At 44.9% G+C, this 18759-nt stretch overlaps 2 protein-coding genes across 7 annotated transcripts; one reads left to right on the top strand and one right to left on the bottom strand.

Moving 5' to 3' along the window:
- The first annotated feature begins 1385 nt into the window (after window positions 1-1385).
- Window positions 1386-6333, top strand: LOC137798861 (uncharacterized). Of its 2 annotated transcripts, none has more exons than XM_068595871.1 (6): window positions 1386-1527; window positions 2779-2890; window positions 3040-5209; window positions 5330-5380; window positions 5567-5662; window positions 5760-6333. In XM_068595871.1, the coding sequence occupies exons 2-6, from the start codon at window positions 2786-2788 to the stop codon at window positions 5978-5980; spliced, it is 2643 nt and encodes an 880-aa protein (XP_068451972.1). In that variant the 5' UTR covers window positions 1386-1527; window positions 2779-2785; the 3' UTR covers window positions 5981-6333. The 2 variants fall into 2 exon arrangements, with proteins under 2 accessions (XP_068451972.1, XP_068451971.1); XM_068595870.1 differs by lacking the exon at window positions 1386-1527 and adding an exon at window positions 1567-1683.
- A 1161-nt stretch (window positions 6334-7494) lies between these two features.
- On the bottom strand, window positions 7495-17795 carry ccdc66 (coiled-coil domain containing 66). 5 transcript variants are annotated; one of them, XM_068595825.1, is made up of 22 exons: window positions 17631-17795; window positions 16822-16880; window positions 16291-16313; window positions 15731-16144; window positions 15411-15651; window positions 15147-15267; window positions 14572-14666; window positions 13776-13825; window positions 13523-13615; window positions 12871-13005; window positions 12450-12730; window positions 11979-12063; window positions 11725-11883; window positions 11557-11638; window positions 11464-11508; window positions 10757-10831; window positions 10284-10557; window positions 9979-10129; window positions 9743-9786; window positions 8759-8943; window positions 8346-8455; window positions 7496-8150 (listed from the first exon to the last, which is right to left on the bottom strand). In XM_068595825.1, exons 1-22 carry the CDS (start codon window positions 17639-17641, stop codon window positions 8049-8051), a joined length of 2835 nt encoding a protein of 944 aa, XP_068451926.1. In that variant the 5' UTR covers window positions 17642-17795; the 3' UTR covers window positions 7496-8048. The 5 variants fall into 5 exon arrangements, with proteins under 5 accessions (XP_068451925.1, XP_068451926.1, XP_068451923.1 ...); XM_068595826.1 differs by having other exon boundaries at window positions 7497-8150; window positions 11464-11638; window positions 15731-15920; window positions 15993-16144; XM_068595824.1 differs by having other exon boundaries at window positions 7495-8150; window positions 8346-8452; window positions 11464-11638.
- Between the last annotated feature and the right edge of the window lie 964 nt (window positions 17796-18759).

An 18759-nucleotide genomic window follows, 5' to 3' on the forward strand; every position in this document is an offset into this window, starting at 1 on the left:
ATTTTTTATGTAGTCACATGATTTTGCAGTAAAGTGCTTTCACATTCATGTTTACACCAGTTCAAGCGCTCACACTCAGCAGCTGACGTCAGTGAGTCCCTGAGGGTTCAGGGCTTGAGGGTTTAGGGTGGAGGTTGGGATTGGGCCGTCGTCTCATGCTGCACAGCAGCAACAAACACAACAAACACACTTCAGTTGCTCAGCCAATCACAGGCACGTCCGTGTGTCCCACCCACCCTCATCAATAGCGACGATGATTGACAGGCCCCTCAGCCACACAGCTCATGATACCTTCACCAATCTCCGGAACACAGTAATTACAATCACTAATCTCCTTCCTGTGAACAAGAAGACGTATAAACTAACAGGTTAACATTACATGTCCCTCAGTCTGTTACACTACCCTCCCACCACAAAGTGCCTCGGCTGCAACATTTAAAGTGAGCCAGCATTCGGCCGTTCATGAGAATAAACGATCATGACCCAGAAACGTAGATCAAGTTTCATGAACTGATGTCTGCATATTCTGATGATCAGATTATAATCTGAATACAAACCATAATAACATAAAAGGATATGAGACAGCAAATTTACCAGATGCAGATTAGTAACTTTGTACTCTGTGAAAAATACTTTAGTTTCACTTTCATATTTTTATTCTTCATGTTCTTTCATATTCTTCTTTCTTCATTTCTGCAACCTTCATTTCTCCAACCAGATTGTTTATGTCGTATCCTTGATGCAACACTGTAAGAACACGGACGCATCGCTTTTTGTCGTCCAACTTCAGAACATTGTAGTTTCACCGCTGCATACTGACGTCACTAACAGCCGCCTGCCGTCGCGTGAAAACTACGTCACTTGTTGAAAGTGGAGTCGGATTTAAAGTTAGATGCTAACGCTAAAAGCTCATATTAACGTAATAAATCAATAAACAACTTAGCGAGGCTAGCAGCGAAAAAAGGATTATCGTCTTTACTTCACAGAAAGAGAAGAAAATACAGATATAAAATTTAATAAACATATTACTAAAATGTACATGTGTAGAGAGATATCTATGGAAGCCCATTTTCTGCCTTTTTTCAAGTCAACGAAAAAAAGTCAATTTTTTTTTTTTAATTTTTATTATTGTCCTATTTTTTGTTTTGTTTTGTTTAAAAAAATTTTTTTTTGTTCCTAATTTTTTTTTTGGTGTGTATCGGAAATGGCCTTCTATATATTTATCTTCATCATCTATAATATAAAAAAAAATTATACTATTTTTATTTGTGTGTTTATTTGTATATTATTTATTTGTGAATAAATGTTCACGTTGTGAGAAACGGGTTGGGTTGCATGGGGAGTTTACGGGGACGCGCCCGGTGGGCGGACACAGAAGTCACATACAACCATACAACTACGCACACAGGACGTGCCGACTTAACAAAACAAGCGCTCCTTAACTCAACTCCCGGAAGTCAGAACAAACGAAAATGCAATACGGTGGCCGAGAAGGACCAAGGCAATACAGGTCGTGTTGAAAACACGGTAAGTAATGGATGCAGTAGTTACGTTACGATGTTTTTCTGTCCACTGAGCCGATATAATGTCATTTAAATGCAGCTGGATGTGTATTTAAATGCAACTTAACGCTGTTAGCATTCCGTTACCGGTGAACCGTTAGCGTTCGCTGTCCGAGCATATGTAAGGGAAATGAGCTTCTATTCAAATTAAAATAAACATGCATTTCACAAGGCACGTGTTTTTAGTCCTAACAGGAGTTATTAGTTGTGTCTAAAAGTTCTGAAGCAACATGTTTGCTCTTCGCATGTTTAACTGCCAACAGAGAGCCTATGAGTTATGCTAGGTCGCGTTAGCTCACAAAGCTATCATGGCTAGCTCATCTGCTTAAGTATTTTATTCCGTTTTTATCATTTGTTAAATTAATACAATAAAAACTGTGAATAATATGACTCAGGGGAGGAGCCATCTGTTCAGAAACGAGCATGTTAGTGAGTTTTGTGCATGAAGTAAATAGTAAAGTGAAAGTGGGTGTAACGGGACATTAAAATATTTGTAATAAGCATGTGTTCACACTAAAAGCGTTGCGTTACACAAAGTTAATGCACAGTCTTTATTTTTTTAATATGATGGGGACCAGTGGTGGTGGTTTTAGAAAACCAGACTAAAACACACCAACACACACCTCCAACACACACCTCTCGGGTATCTTGTTGCTGTGGAGTCCACGTAAATATGATATTATATATACATATTTAACCAACCAAATGTTATATTTTCTGGTCTTTAACTTAGTAAATTCCCTTCTCCCAACATATTAATCACAGATATCAGAGGGAGCTTGAATTTATCAAAAGTATGAATGAGTTTGAGTCGGATTCATAAAAAAAAACATTTGATCAAAAATGGCTGCTCACTCATTTGCTTCTGTATTGTATCAGCTAATGGTTATTATTATTATTATTATTATTATTATTATTTATTTGAATAAACATACTGCCGACCAGCTCGTGAAATATTAATTTGAACCCTTTCTCCAGACTGGACCACAGACCACTATGATACTTGTCTTGATCAGTTTTCATATCTTTCTTGTGTTCATATGTTAGTTTATAGTAAGTTAGTAGTTTTTGTGAAGGGATGGGGACCCGCCAGAGTGGTTTTGTTGTTGTGGGGTCCACGTAAATTGAATAATATGTATATATTTAACCATTAAGGTTTTTAAAAAAAACTTATATGTGAGACATAGCAATAATATTTCTTGTGTGTATTCTTTAGGGCTCCGATGAACCCGAAAAAAAACAGGAAAATAGTTGGAATGAATGCGTCCCGTGTGAATGGCACGGATTCAGACACTGAAGCTCGGACGAGGAAAACCAAAAGCAAAAAAGTGAGCAACATTCTCAATTTAGAGAAATACTCATTATCTTGAGAGGTTCTTTACTGTTGTTGTGCATGTTGTGGAAAGTAAAGTGTGCAAAGGGAATGATGAATAATGTGCTGGCTTTAATTTAACTTCTATTTTTTCTTCTTCTAAAGATGAAGCGTCGGAGTCATTTCGATTCAGACGAGCAGTTTGACTCGGACGGCAGCGGAGAGGAATACATCCCAAAGACGAGCGAGGACGAGTCCGACGGTACGGACACGAGCGAGGTCCTCGATCCCTTCAGGCAGCCGACGAACGCACTCGAATGCCTAAACTCGTGGGAGATAGACGACGTCATCGATGGACGCCGCTCACCGACGGAGCTGAACGACGGCTCTTCGAGGCAGACGCTCGACGGAGGACTCTCGCCCCCGAGCAAGAAAAGCAGCGCCGGTGTGAAATGTAAACGGCAGCGTTCAAGCGATGCACCTCGTCCTGCGACGCAAACCGGTGGCGGACGGGTATCCGCTAGCACCCGGTCCAAAAACGCCGCGCCCGATCTCGAGCAACATTTTCCCGCGGGAGCCTCCTCCCCATTTCCAGGAGACGGCGGGCCGGATGGTTCCCTCCTCATACCGGGCATCTGTAAGAAAGAGAACGGGTCGAGGATGTACGCCAAAAAGCAATACTGCTTGTACTGCCAGGTGGGATTCGGAAAGATCTCCAGGCATTTGGAGCGCACCCATTCCGACAAGCAAGAAGTGGCGCAGGCTATCTCGTTCCCAAAAGGCTCCAAAGAAAGACGGAAGTGTCTGGACCGGCTGAGGAACAAAGGCAACTTCGAGCACAACGTGGAGGTGTTGAATTCCGGCGTTGGCGAGCTGGTTCCCCGCCAGCAACCCAAGAAGGATTCTCAAGCGCAGAGTTTCCTGCATTGTGTTCATTGTCAGGGCCTTTTTGGGAACAAACTCATCTGGAAGCACATGTCGATCTGCAAGTTCAACGCCGCTCGTCCACCCAAAACGAACGCGGCCCGGAGCAAAACCCGCGCCCAGGCGCTGTGCGCGTTCGCCGTCCCGCCGCCGCCCGGCGTCAAAGTGGAATTTTGGAAGCTGCTGAGCGGCATGGTCCAAAGCGAAGTTTACGCCGTGGTGAAGTCGGACGCCTGCATCATGGAGTACGGCCAGCATCTGTACAGCCGGCTGGGCTACGACGTCGCCAAAGAGAGTTACGTCCGCCAGAAGCTGAGGGAGCTCGGGCGGCTGCTGATCTGCTCGAGGGAGACCACGCCCCTCAAGACCATCCGCGACCACATCAAGCCGCAGAACTTCATGCACGTGGTGCGCGCGGTGCAGCGCGTGGCGGGCTACGACGGCGAGACCAACGCCTACGAAAGGCCGAGCCTCGCGCTCAAGGTCGGCTACGGCCTGGCGAAGGTGGCGGAGCTGGTGGAGAGCGCCGCGAAGGCGCGGAAGGACCGCCGGGCGGCGAGGGACGCCCGCGCCTTCCGCGACCTGTACGAAGCGAGGTGGAACGAGCTGGTGTCGGCCGCGTCGCTGAGGGTGCTGAGGGGGAAGAAGCCGGACGACGCCCCGCGGCTGCTCCCCTTCACGGAGGACGTGCAGCGCCTCCACTCGTACCTGGACGCGCAGCAGCGCTGCGTCCAGGGCGAGCTGTCGGCGGAGGCGTCGCCCAAGACGTGGTCGCAGCTGGCGAAGATCACGTTGGCGCAAGTCGTTTTGTTCAACCGACGCAGAGCGAGGGGCGTGTCGGAAATCCCCCTCGCCGCGTATTTGTCCCCGGATCCAGCGGGACCTCGCCGAGACGTGAACGCGGTCCTCTCCGACTTTGAGAAGCACCTCTTCCAGCACTTCAGGAGGATCGAGGTGGGCGGGAAAGAGGGCGGGAAGGTTCCCGTCCTCTTGACCCCGGGGATGCAGCGCGCGTTGGATCTGCTGGTCAGCAAGCGGCGGGAATGCGGCGTCCAAGAGGGGAACGCGTACTTGTTCGCGAGGCCGTCGGCGCTGAGCTGCTCCCGGGCGAACGACGCCCTGCGGCGCGCCGCGGGGCTCTGCGGCGCCAAAAGCCCCGAGAGCCTGACGTCCACGAGGCTGCGCAGGCAGCTGGCGACGCTGTCGCAGGTCCTGAGCCTGAGCGACGCCGAGCTGCGGTGGCTGGCCGGCTTCCTCGGGCGCGACGTGCGGCCGCGCCGGCAGTTCTACAGACTCCCCGAGGGAACGCTGCAGCTCGCCAAGATCAGCAAGCTCCTGGTGGCGATGGAGCAGGGCCGCCTGGCTGAGTTCAAAGGCAAGAGCCTGGATGACATCAGCGTCGACCCCGACGGTACTTATTGTTTCAACTTTCTACACGTTTCAGCATAAAAAATACAGCCGATCTCAAGTCAACCATCTGTATACCTCGTAAGCGTTATTCACTGACGGTCGTTCTCTTCACTCACCGCAGAGACGGTGCAAGTGGACGACAAAGAGGCTGCGTGGGACTCTGACTCACAAGGTGTCTGACAATGCATCCGTATGATTTCACTATGGAATGAACATAAATCAGCTGATGGTTGACAAGGAGAGCAGCGATTTAGACGTCTCTCGTTGACTTACACGTTCATAACTTATCTTTTTGTCTGCTTCTTCTTCTGCCTTTTCTGTTGCTTCTGCTTCTTCTTCTCCTCCTCCTCCTCCTCAGAGAGTGAGATGTCATCCAATCGGAGGGAAGAAGAGGACGTGAGCCGGACGGACGCGGCGCCGCAGGAAGCCGCTCAGTCTCCAAAAGAGAAAAGAAGTAATAGTTTGCAGACTCTACATGCGTTCCATATTGACTTCTCCGCAGCTTCGGCATGTCAACATGAACTTTGTGTTGTTTTTGTGTTGTTCCGCAGGCCGCGCTCCGGCCCAGAAGAGGCCGTGGACGAAGGAGGAGGTCGTGGCCGTGGAGAAGCACATGATGTCCTTCATCGCGTCGCATCGCGTTCCAGGGAAACGCGACTGCGACCGCTGCCTGGAGCGAGAGCAGCCGGCCCTGCAGAGCCGGACCTGGTTGGCCCTGAAGTTCTACGTCAAGAACCGGATCACGGCGCTGCAGAGGAAAGCTTCAACGTGACGGCGGCACGTTCACATCCTTGTGATCTTGTTGGGTCGTTTCTTTACGTTCTGTTCAGCTGCTCGCGGAGGAGAAACGCTGCTCTACCTTCTGTCAGCATCAGCTAGCTGAATCTCTTTTCATCTCGTTTAATATTCCCTCGTTATCTCATCTCGCTCCTTATTGATCTTCATTCTCTATCATGTTGTGTCTCTTCATGGTTCACTCTTCCTGTGGCATTACCTCATTTTAGAACCATATCTACTTTTATATCTTGTTTTTTGCAGTCTGTTTATTGGTTATTGTTGTGCCCCCACGTGACAATAAATAGTTCTGGTTTATTTCACCGTCATGAATGTATTTGTATCTGCAGCACTAACATGCACATTAATTCATCAGTAATATGAATCCAGAATAATAATGTATTTTACTGCCTTTTGCTTTAATGAGGTTTTCAATGCAGGACTTTTTTTGGTTTTCATCTTCAACAGTTTGAAGGCGTCCGCTTGAAGAAACTCACAAATAAATCTCATCAAAGTGCAAAATAAGTATCGTACAGATCTTTAGAACACATTACATCATTTATTTCATTTGCAATAAATAAGAAAAATACACCAAAAGAAATACTTTACAGCACAGAAGCAGAAAGACACACGGAGCTCCTCGGCCAGCAGGAAGCTGAAGAAACAACAAAAACTCATTTTATTCAAGATTTTTAAATAAATAAATTGGAAAATGCTTCAACAAAAAGAGAAGGCATGTCTCTCACCTGCTGGGTAAAGTGTCTTTCTGATGAAAAATGCTTTCAGAACTGAACTTAAAATACAATCGTCACATGAAATGTTCCCAAAAGCCCACGTGACCTCAGTGGGTGATGAACGTTGTGGTGATGAGGTAGAACTGATGGAGCGGATTTTAACACAGAGTTCAGAGTTTTACACGACGAAAAAATATCAAGTTCAAACCAGCATGAGTCAGCAAAAAATGCATTTTAGAGTCAACATTGTTTGTGGTAAACAAACGGCAACATTTTGCAGAAATAACACATAACGGGTCAAATAAAGGAACCAAAAGTGCGTCGGAAAGATTTTAAGTCGTATGTTAGTTTTACATGAGGCGATAAAAAGATTTTAAAAGGATCTTTTTTTCTGAGTTTTAATTAATTTGTGAAACAGTTGGAAGAGGACTGAAAGTATTGATGAACTCTTCAAGGTGAGTTTAAATATATATATATATATATATATATATATATATATATATATATATATATATATATATATATGCACCTTGTGCTGAGAAGACAAGGTAGATTTGTGTCTTTTTACCCCGAGCAAATTTCTTGTTTGTAAGTAAATTATCTCCAAATCTTTGCTCTCAATTAAAAAAATTGCTCTAAAATAAAAAGTTGCTCTCCCACAAAAAAAATGCTCTAAAAAAAAAAAAAAAAATTGCTCTAAAATACCCCCCCAAAAACAAAATTGCTCAAAAAAAAAAAAAAATTGTAACTTTTTGGATTGAGAGTTTTGAGAGCAATTTTTATTTTTATTTTTTTAACACATTTTAGTTTTGAGAGCGTTTTAAAAAAAAAAAATTAGACACAATTTTTTGAATTGAGAGCAAAGATTTGGAGCTAATTTAATTACAAATAAGACATTTGCTCGAGTAAAAACGACACAAATCTACCTTCATAAAGACGAGCTGGAAGAAGATTCAATGCTTCTCGTCCTCCACTAGAGGCCCTTCAGCCTCTAGTGGTCAGAATGAGTATTACACCATCTCACTGATTTAAAAACAAAAAAAGGAGAGAAAACTATTTATACTTGTGATAAAAATGGATTACTAGATCACTTCCTCCTCCTGAAACGACCCCAAATCAAGAACATATTTCACTTTCACTTTCACTTTGATACAATCGGCTTTAACTTTGAAAACTCCCAAAAAAAAGTCAAAAAGTGAACTGTTGTGGCACGTTGAGCGTTCAGTCTCAGAGGGACGGACGACTGAACGAGCTCCTGTTAATGTAAATCTCCATGACGGCTAGTCCACACACACACACACACACACACACACATGGAGCAGGGGTCAGAGGTCACTTGCGCTGCGTTGCCGTGGGCGGCCGGTGCTCGATGTCATGACGCTTCAGCAGAGGATTCAGATCCGTCTCAAGCTCCCTCTGCTTCTGTAACAAACCCTGAAAACACACACACACGCACATACACACACACACACACACGCACACAAACACACAAACACACACACACACCTTAGTTTTACCACATATAAAACAGAGAAAAGCTGCAACCAGAAACTGTTTCTTTTTCCCTCTGTTAATAACTTGTGTGTGTGTGTCTGTCAGTGTGTGTGTGTGTGTGTGTGTGTGTGTTACCTGCCGTAGCTGGGCCAGGCCTCTGAGGATCTCCTGCTGTCGGTGTGTCTTTGTGTCGCGCAGCAGCTCCGAGTGGATGAGGCGATGCAACGGAGAGCTCTGAGGAGCTTCTGGGGAGGAGAGAAAGTTTACATTGTTGACTCGTGGCTGCAACTCACTCATATTGTCATCCTCAATTATTGTATCAATAAAACACTCAATCTATTAAATGTTTTTTTTTTCAAGAACAGCAAGAGCATCGTTGCCTTCAGTTTGCTTTGTCACGTAAATGAAGCTGAAGATTTGTTTTTCACTGTCACACATGAGAAAGAAAAGCTGCAGATCCTCACACATGAGGAGCTGCATAAATAGTGTGTGTTCGCTCTGTAAAGCTCCTGCCAGAGTTTATTAATGTGTGTGTGTGTGTGTCTGACCTGTGTGTGTGTGCGGTGGGGGGGTGTCAGCAGGCTCCAGTGGATCCATGTTGAACACTTCATCAGTCCGGACATAAGGAATGAACTCCAGAGGATGAGGAGGACGATGAGGAGGCGCAGAGGAGAAAGGTGCCTGCTGACTCTGACCTCTCTGTCTGCCGGCGGCGTCGAGAGGAGAGCGCCCCCTGCAGGAGACAACGACAGAGGAGGTAACTAGACGAAGATTGGAGCTGCTGAGCGGACGGGCTTATTTAAATGTCAGATTTAAAACGGTAAAAAGTGGTTTTACTTCTTCATAACTTCAACCTAGCGGCCTCGCGTCACTAAAGCGTGACTAAACTGTTCAGTGAATGTAGAACGACGCTTGATTTTATTGTGAAAAAGTTGTAGTTTATTTAAGCAATAAGGTACGAGAGGCAGTGCCGTATCGTCAATAATGAACTGTTCAAGGGCTGTACAGCACTTTATGGCTGAATAAACTACACCCTGTGACTCACCCTCAACCAATCAGAACGCTTGATTTGATCTACCTGTATCATAATCAAATGAGGTACGAGAGGCAGTGCCGTATCGTCAATAATGAACTGTTCAAGGTTGTTGTTGGGTCCGACGCAGGCTGTACAGTACTTTATGGCTGAATGAAGTACACCCCGTGACTCACTCTCAACCAATCAGAATGCTCTTATAATACGGGTAGATCAAATCAAGCATTCTGATTGGTTGAGGGTGAGTCACAGAGTGTACGTTATTCAGCCATAAAGTACTGTACAGCCCTTGAACAGTACATTATTGACGATACAGCACCGCCACTCGTACCTTATTGCTAAATTGAACTACGTATATCATCGAACTGGCACTGACTAGTTTTTTTGTTGTTGTTATTGATTGATAGCGAGTAAACAAGGCTGGTAAATTAATCAAGTTGAAACCCTTCTTGTCAGTTTTGAGTGTTTCATCCGGGGTTGAACAGGAAGTGCTGCTCACCTTTCAGCCGCTAAGGTGTCCTGTCCTCTGGAAACGTTCTCCACCTGAAACAGTAACCGTCGTCAACAGAGAGTCCACCAGAGCGAAGCGCTCACTGTCGGTCAGGAAGTTAGTTCGCCGTTGGGAAGTTACGAAAGTATAAGGATCAAAATGACGGAAGAGTTTGATGAAGTTTGAGGTTAAATCAAAAGAAGACCAAAGCGGCCGCTAGCCTTCAGTATGAGGTCCATTCCTACCCTGCTGGTGGGACTGGACCTGGTCTGTGTGACACAAGTCCTCTCCTGCAGAGCCAGGAGCTCCGCCTGCCTCCTCTGTCGACTCTCCTGTCTGTTCCTCTGCAGAGGAGCCGGGTAGCGCTCCGAGGCCGGAACGAACCGATGGCTGGGCCTGGAGGAGCCGGGTGCAGGTACAAGTACAGGTTACAGGTACAAGTTACAGGTACATGTACATGTACAAGAGGGTCAGAGCAAATACTGACAGGTTTTGTGACTTTGTGCGCTCTTAATTCAGACATATACATGTGAGACTTGTGTGTTTCTACCTCTGTGTGTTCCACTCCGGCTTCCTCTTGTCCCTCCTGCTCCTGTTGGTCCTGGCAAACGCTTCATACGGGTCTTCGTCTCCTTCTCCTCCTCCTGCTCCTCTTCTTGCTCCTCCTGGCAGACAGATGTTCTCCTTGCCTGATGTTCTTCTCGCCGCTTGGTTGCTGATGTTTGGCGGAGCAGCAGCGAGGAGAGGAGGAGGAGGAAGAGGAAGAGGAGGCTGGTACTGCGCAGAGACGTCAGGAGTCTGACCTCTGAGAGGGCGAAAGGCAGCTGCTCACACACACACACACACACACACACACACACACACACACACAGAGTATGGGACATCTTTACGAGAACAACCTGGAGACACTGGACAACTTAGAGTTGATATTACCGTTTCCCATAATAGTAGTACCAGTACTGGTAGTATTGGCAGTACCAGTAGTAGTAGTAGTAGTAGTAGTAGTAGTAGTAGTTAAGTTACCTGGTACTGTGGTGTCTTTGTTGGGGGAGGATGAACCGTTGACGTTCTCCTCCAAGCGCTCGCTCTTCCTGGAAACTGCACGCAAACAGAAAGGTTGTTGTTGTTGTTGTTGTTGTTTATTCAGCAGTACGAGTTGATTCATTTATAAAATACAACACTTTGGTAAAGTTTAAACCACAGACTGTAAACAAGAAGTGGACGCCATCTTTTTTCCTTTTCTTCTTGCAACCAATAAATGGATTTGACCATATTTGGAATGCGGAGGCGGGACATAGAGACGTATACGTCTCTGGCGGCAGCAGAGACCTGTCAATCATAGTAAGCCCCGCCCTAAAGCATCCCCTTTAAAGCTTTATGGTCTGTTTGACTCCAAATAAAACAATTTACCAAATAAATGATGCCATATAATAATATATCGGTCACACACGACTTAATAAGTACGTTTACTTCAGGTACTGTCAAGACAGTCGGATAATACTGTAATTTAAGTAGGATTGTGTATTTGTACATTGTTGTATTTGCACTTCTACTCCAGTGAAAGAATTTTGTACTTTTTACATCACTGCAGAGTTTGATTGACAGCGTTCACACCCTGAAAACGTGTTGTTTGGGTCATTTTGTTGTTGTGCAACTACTTGTATTTGTGTTATTTGTAGTACAATAGTACCACAGTAGTACTGCAATAGTACTACAGAAGCCCAGCTCACCGCTGGTCTCCGGCGTCTCCTGCCGCCTCCCGTCGTGGTCGCTGCGCTGCGTCTCCGGCTGCGTCTCCGGCTGCGTCTCCGGCTGCGTCTCCGGCTGCGTCTCCGGCTGCGTCTCCGGCTGCGTCTCCGGCTGCGTCTCCGGCTGCGTCTCCGGCTGCTCCGCCCGGTTGCTCGCCTGCAAACACGCACAGCGGTCATGTGACGGGAAACGTTTCGTCGTGGGTAAAAACACGCGTGTGCTGTTTTGTGGCCTTCTGTGACCTTCTGCCTCTCCCGCTGCGTGTCCAGCTCGTAGCGTCGCTCCAGCGTCTCTCTCTCCAGCGCCACCTTCCTCTCTTCCTCCTCCAGCTCCTCTCTCCTCCTCTTCTCCTCTCTCTCCCTCTGCAGCCGGCGCTCCTTCACCTGGGCCTCGATCGCCCGCTGGGAGAGACGGTGAATATGAAACACAAGAAGTGATAAAAACCTCACTCTCCTCCTCTTCCTCCTCCTCCTCATCCTCCTCCTCCTCCTCCTACCTGATGTTCCACCTGCTTGAGCCTCCTCCGGTCTCTCTCTTCTATCTGGGCGGGGTCCAGCAGGGCGGTCATGGTCCTCAGATAGCTGGAAGAAAACACAGGAGGACAAACATTTACTCGACCTGTCAATCACAAGGTAGCCCCGCCCTAAAGCATCCCCTGCTTTATAATGTTTACTGAGGGAACACATCAAGAGGGAAGTCATTTATATAGACTTCTATACAACCAGAGGAGTCGCCCCCTGGTGGTCAGGAGAGAGAATGCAGCTTTAACACATGAAGCATAGACTTCTATACAACCAGAGGAGTCGCCCCCTGGTGGTCAGGAGACAGAATGCAGGTTTAAGGCACTTTAGCGGTTGGCTTCACTTTTACAAATCGGAGGTTGTTGCCTAGTTTCAGCTCATTGTTTGTCTCCATGTTCGTTAACCCACGCCTCCTCCTTCCTGGCCCCTCACCCCTTGCTTCCTACCTGGCTCTGGCCGGGTACACGCTGGCTCCTCCCACGCTGGCTCCTCCCACGCTGGCTCCTCCCACGCTGGCTCCTCCCACACTGGCTCCTCCCACGCTGGCTCCTCCCACGCTCTCGGCCCCGGAGCTGCTCGCGGCCTCCGAGACCAGCGACAGGCTGGACGAGGGCTCCCACTCGCTGCGCTCGGACACCATGGAGGCCGCCGACGGAGCCGCGGGCCGGACCGGAGGCCGCCGCTGCATCGAGTCGAAGTGCGTCGCCCAGAGCTCGTGGTCCTCCGTCTGCAGAGACACGGTCAGACAGTAGAGACACGCCTCTACTGTACCTGTCTCTGGTCTCTACTGGTCTCTACTGTACCTGGCTCTGGTCTCTACTGGTCTCTACTGTACCCGTCTCTGGTCTCTACTGGTCTCTACTGTACCTGGCTCTGCAGCAGTTTCTCTCGCCTCCTGCGTTCGCTCGCCTCCTCCCTCTGCAGGTGCAGCTCCTGCAGCCAGCGTCTCCTCTCGGCTTCTTTCCTCTCAGCGCTCAGCTCCTCCTCCATCGGCGTGACCTCCTGCGGTGACAGCACGGCATGAGAACGTGTGTGTGTGTGTGTGTGTGTGTTCATGACACGTGTGTGTTGTAAATGCTTCGCAGTCTAATTTTCCGTCCAGCTCATAAATGTCAGGATACTTTTCCCAAGACTTCAGAATTGTGCAATACTGTTGTCATATTTTAAATATGTTCTAATACTATTAGCAATTAATTCTATTTCTATTTGTTTAATACTTTAAGTTTATTGTACTTCTGTGTGTAAGGAGGAACTAGCAAAATAAGCTTTTTATTGTACGGAGTCACCGTCTGTCATTTGTGCACATGACAATACAAATATCTTTGAATCTTTTTCCTTTTTGTTTTCAGGTTCATCAGGTTCTCTGTTGGTTGTGTCGCATTTCTCTCTTCGCCGTTGTCCCGTTAAGAGGAAGAGGAGGAGGCTCAAGACTTTGGTTGTGTTTGGCAACCAGATTTGAGAAAAACAAAAACACGGAGACACGCTGCTGCTCTGAGGGACAAAGACAGGTCAGATTTACCCCGAGCCGGAGGCTGGACCTGATGGCTGCATGCTGATCTCTGTGGCTGACGGAGCTCTGGACGGAGAACACACTCTCCGTGTCGTCCTCCGCCTGAAACACACACACACACACACATTCTTTTTCTCATATACTTCTTTTTGCAACCAGAGTCGACGCCCCCTAGTGGCCATTAGAGAGAATGCAAGCTGAAGGCATTTCAGCGCTGGCTTCACTTTTAATAAAGAGATGGAAGGTGAGATATCTGCCATACCTGAAGTCTGCCGGGAGCCGAGCACTGCTGCTTCAACGCCACTTGTTCATCTAACACACACACACACACACACACACACACACACACACACACACACACACACACACACACACACACACACACACACACACACACACACACACACATATAAGTGATGGTTGTGATATGGATTCTCTTATTCTCAGACTTCGGATGTGTTAATATGGCTAAATGTTGTCTTTCCCTGGTTTTAAAAGCTTCATGACAGTCAACTAATATCCTTTTCTAAATGTACCAGACTGTTTTATTATTTGCTTTTACTCAATAAGTCATTACATCCACATTGATTATTTATCAAAAAAAATCTAATTGTGTAATAATTAGGAAAAAGGACTAAAATATAGTTAGATATGTGATGCCGGTCAAATCAAAGAATCATTAAAGTATTTCTTAAACATTTAATAATTGCAATAAAATCATTTTTAAGAGCTAAGACTCTTACTTAAATGTTGCTAAATCCTGATTGCTGCATAAAATTATGCGATCATCTTTCTCTCACAAAGCACCGATGTGAAAAGTGTGAACAAAAAAATTAAATCTTAACTGTGAAATAACCAAAAGAGTAAATAATCGTTGTGCAGTTAAACCAAAACTAGGAGCTAAAAGAGACTAAAGCACTTGATATAAACGTCTATAAGTCTCCGTGGGTTTGTCACTATAATTGATATAAATACTGGAGTTTCTAAAGTGTGTCTGTGTGTCTGTGTGTGTGTGTGTGTGTGTGTGTGTGTGTGTGTGTGTGTGTGTGTGTGTTTACCGAGTTCTCTCCTCCACAGAGCCTTCTTGGCGTCGATGGCCGCTCTGCTGTCTGACTGTCGCTCCTCCAGCCAGCTGAACGGACATCCAGACGTCCTGAAGGACAGCAACCACCACTTTTTAGAAATACAGATTTCTAAAAAAAATACATCAGCACCCGAGGTGGAAACAATGGACCTGAGCTGCTCTAACACTGCTTAAAGCTCTTGATCGGTAAAAAACAAATGGGTAAAATTGTGAGTAAACAACTCCTTCACAGCAAACAATCTCAAAATTGCTCCTCGAGAGGTCAGAACCAGAATGCAACAGTAAAAAAGGATGTTCATACCATTTATCTATTTATTAAACAGTGAAGACACGAAGAAGCAGAGTCCAGTGTTAGGTCCCTTGTCTAGGGTCAAACAATAGTAAAGTATGGCCTGTGACCTTTGACCCTGACCCCAGTTTGAACGTATTTCTGGTGATCTAAGAGGAGAAGCTCGACCTCGCTGACTGGATATGAAAGTTTCCCCCTCTATATTTACTATTATTAACGAAATAGATATTTAAAAGTCTTCCTCGTGGGTTGCTCCTCACGTGTTGTCTTTATCCTGTGATCTTCCATTTGTGTCAGTTCCTCCTCCTCTATCTTCCTCCTCCATCTTTCCTGCAGCTCCATTTGTTGAGGAGACAGCTCCTTTTGAGTCCGTTTGATTTACTAGAAAAGAAAAAAGACGTGAAGTTGTACATTATATTGACAAGGAGGGAAAAGTCCAGTGTCTGATACTGTTACGCCTGTTCCCTTTGTGCTGGAGCCTCCGTCACAAACACCACTAATAGCACAACCATCACTTCCACTACCCTGAGTCCGGTGGTCCTCTGCTGTGTGTTGACCAACGCTGGAGCTCTGGACCGTGTGGAGGATCTTCTGCAGCTGCTGATTGGTCAGACACACCACGCTCTCCTTCGGTCCTGCGTCCCCACTGGCCAGCGTCGCCGTCGGCCCCTCCCTCCCAGCGGCTCGCGTCCCGCCGTTCTGAGGCCGTCTCGTTTTCCCGTCGACAGCATTGCCGCGTTTGCGTCTGACATCGCCTGACTTCACCTGCAACAGGAAACACACAAGAGGTGCGTCAGAGCCGATAAATGAGTCGCCAACAGCAGGCACGCGACGCGACACTCACCTTGACCGCAACTTTGACGCTTGGTCCTCTGGGATGCTCATGTGTCTTGGATGATGTCAGAGGGGTGCTCCTCCTCCCCCCGCCGCCGCTGCTGCTGGTGTTGGCGGTGAAGGCGCTTGCTGCTCCTCCTGCCTTGCTCTTGGGTTCTCTGTTCCTCCCCGCCTGCTGCTGCTGCTGCTGCTGCTGCTGCTGCTGCTGCTGCTGTTGCTGCTGCTGCTGCTGCTGCTGCTGCTGCTGCTGCTGCTGCTGCTGCTGCTGCTGTTGCTGCTGCTGCTGTTGCTGCTGCTGCTGCTGCTGCTGCTGCTGCTGCTGTTGCTGCTGCCGGGCGGGACGCTCCTCTCCCTGCGCCTCCTCCACACAGGACGGCTGCCTGGAGCTCAGGATGTTAGCCGCTCTGGGCCTGAAGGGCGGCTGCTGAGATCAAGTCATCAAATCAGAAAATCCCTCCAACATTGTTGCTAAATGTAAACATAAACTTTCTCTGTATACTTAATTATGTTGTCAAAGGTATGTCGACACTAAGGTGTGTTTATGTGTAAGACTGTCAGGGTGATTCCTACCTTTGCCGACTTCTTCTCAACGCCTGCAGCGGAAGAAAGACGTGACAGTGAGGAGACATTAATATTACATCACACACACAAACATTCATGTTCACTAACGCCTCTGTGGGTCTAACAGGAGGAAACACACCAGCCATTTAAACATGTTTAGTCTTTCACAATTGTAATATTTAAGATATGGTTTAATATCCTGCATGGATATATATATATATATATATATATATATATATATATATATATATATATATATATATATATATATATATATATATATAATGCTATACTTGAATAAAAATGAGCAATTACAAAAACTGAACACATTACATTTGAGGATGAAGTATCATTGTGTGCAACTGAAACACAGTTTAACATAAAACAGCACGCTAAAGTCAATATTTAACGACCTGATCAACTTCATGTTCTGTAAAGATTAGTTTGTATATGTTTTTCTTTGTTTTAAAGAAAGTGAATATGAAGATGGAACAAGAAAAGCAAATTATTCTCAAGGTTATAAGAGCAGAAAGTTCTCACCTCGACTGAGTAAAATCAACTTGGGTTTTCCATTTTCAAGTTCGAACAGCAGGCCGTCTCTGTTCACAGACAGGAGGAAACACAATAACATGAACGTAGTGAGCAGACTGACAACTGTAAATACCCAAAACGTTTATAAATGACCTGTGTTTTTATTGTGGTTATATTTGAATGCTGTCCAAATAATTTGAACTGACAGGACTGTGACTTAGTGCTGACTTCAGCAGCAACTTGAAGGGCACAGATTTCAGTCTTTGAACAGCTGTAAGATTTATTAATTTATGGTTTGATGTGTGGGATTGTGCAATATGTGGCTTGTTATCTGGTTGTATAATATGAAAACTATGTGTAATGTGTGATTAATAATAAGTAATGGGTTTTACTGAGTACACATTGCTTTGTTTGTCTTATTACAACTATGAAAAATGTCCCTATGGGGACCATAAAGTCTGTCGTGTCTAACCCTATCTGTTCTGCATTCTATATTTATTTCATATATTAGTTTATGCTGTATATATTCTGTACATTACTTTTCATTCTACTGCTTTTCGCACTTCTGGTCAGATGCTGAACTGCCTTTTACTCCGTCATGTTGGTAAACAAATGTGTTTATTACACAATAAATATGTCTATTCTATTAACGCCATGTCTGTTTGTATGTTATTACTTCAGCACACTGGCGAAACAGTTCGTGCGTTTTGGTCACAAAAACAACACAATATCGTGCGTTTCACTGCGACACATTCTGTCAGTGTGTTAGCTTAGCATAGCTAGCTAGCTAAACAACGTCATTTAAAATATAGACTCACCCGAGATTCATGCCGACAAACCGGTGGTTTACCAGGAAGGCTGTGCGTTTACCGACACGCCTTATAAAGACGGAAAAAAGACGTTTCGTAGCTCATTTGATTTGATAAAAGCGCCTTTGAGCCGCTCGGCGCGGACGGCTCTGCCACTTCCTGGTTGTTAAACTGTGTACGTTGGTTGCTGACAACGACCAAGAACGACTTCACCGATTGGGTCATTCGCTTCGATTGTAAAAATAACAGCCAATCAAATTGTTTATGTTGGACGATGCTGCGTTCATACTACATGGGAATTTATTTGAAAACAAAAATGTAACGATTACTTTCTTTATAACTTCTTCAACAACTTCTTGTTACTCAGTGATCACTGGTGCTAAACTAAGTGTACACTCATATAACTGTATTATGATATACAGAGAATATTAATTGACTTTTATGTAGACACAGTGTCCCATGATAGGGTACCTGCCTTTTTTACAGAGGTCAGTGAAGGCGACCATTCGTATGAGAAAATATACAAGTACAGTCAGACACATTGTGGATGGGCTTATGGTTTTACGATTTAATCGATTATTTATACTTTGAATACACGAAGGCAATACAATGAATACATGCAAACAATTTCATTTTTGTAGAAAAATTGTCATTTCCATTTGCATTGCTCAGATTATGTTTTTTTTATTGTTATTATTATAAGGAAATCTGTGTAATAAGTCAGACTTTCAGCAACTTCTTGTGGTAATTGCAAATGGACGGTCATATTTATTTATTTTTATATTATTACAAAAACACCTAATTTACAATTAATAAGGATTTATGACATAATTTGTCAAGTTATCTTCGCAGGTATAAATATGTGCATGAAGCATATTGCAATATATATATATATATATATATATATATATATATATATATATATATATATATATATATATGTATATATATATATATATATACACACATATATATATATATATATATATATATATATATATATATATATACACATATATATATATATATATATATATATATATATATATATATATATATATACACATATATATATATATATATATATATATATATATATATACACACATATATATATATATATATATATATATATATA

This window comes from Clinocottus analis, unplaced genomic scaffold (assembly GCF_023055335.1).
Source record: "Clinocottus analis isolate CAN_PGR_092001 unplaced genomic scaffold, fCliAna1.0.p SCAF_32, whole genome shotgun sequence".
Lineage (NCBI taxonomy): Eukaryota > Metazoa > Chordata > Actinopteri > Perciformes > Cottidae > Clinocottus > Clinocottus analis.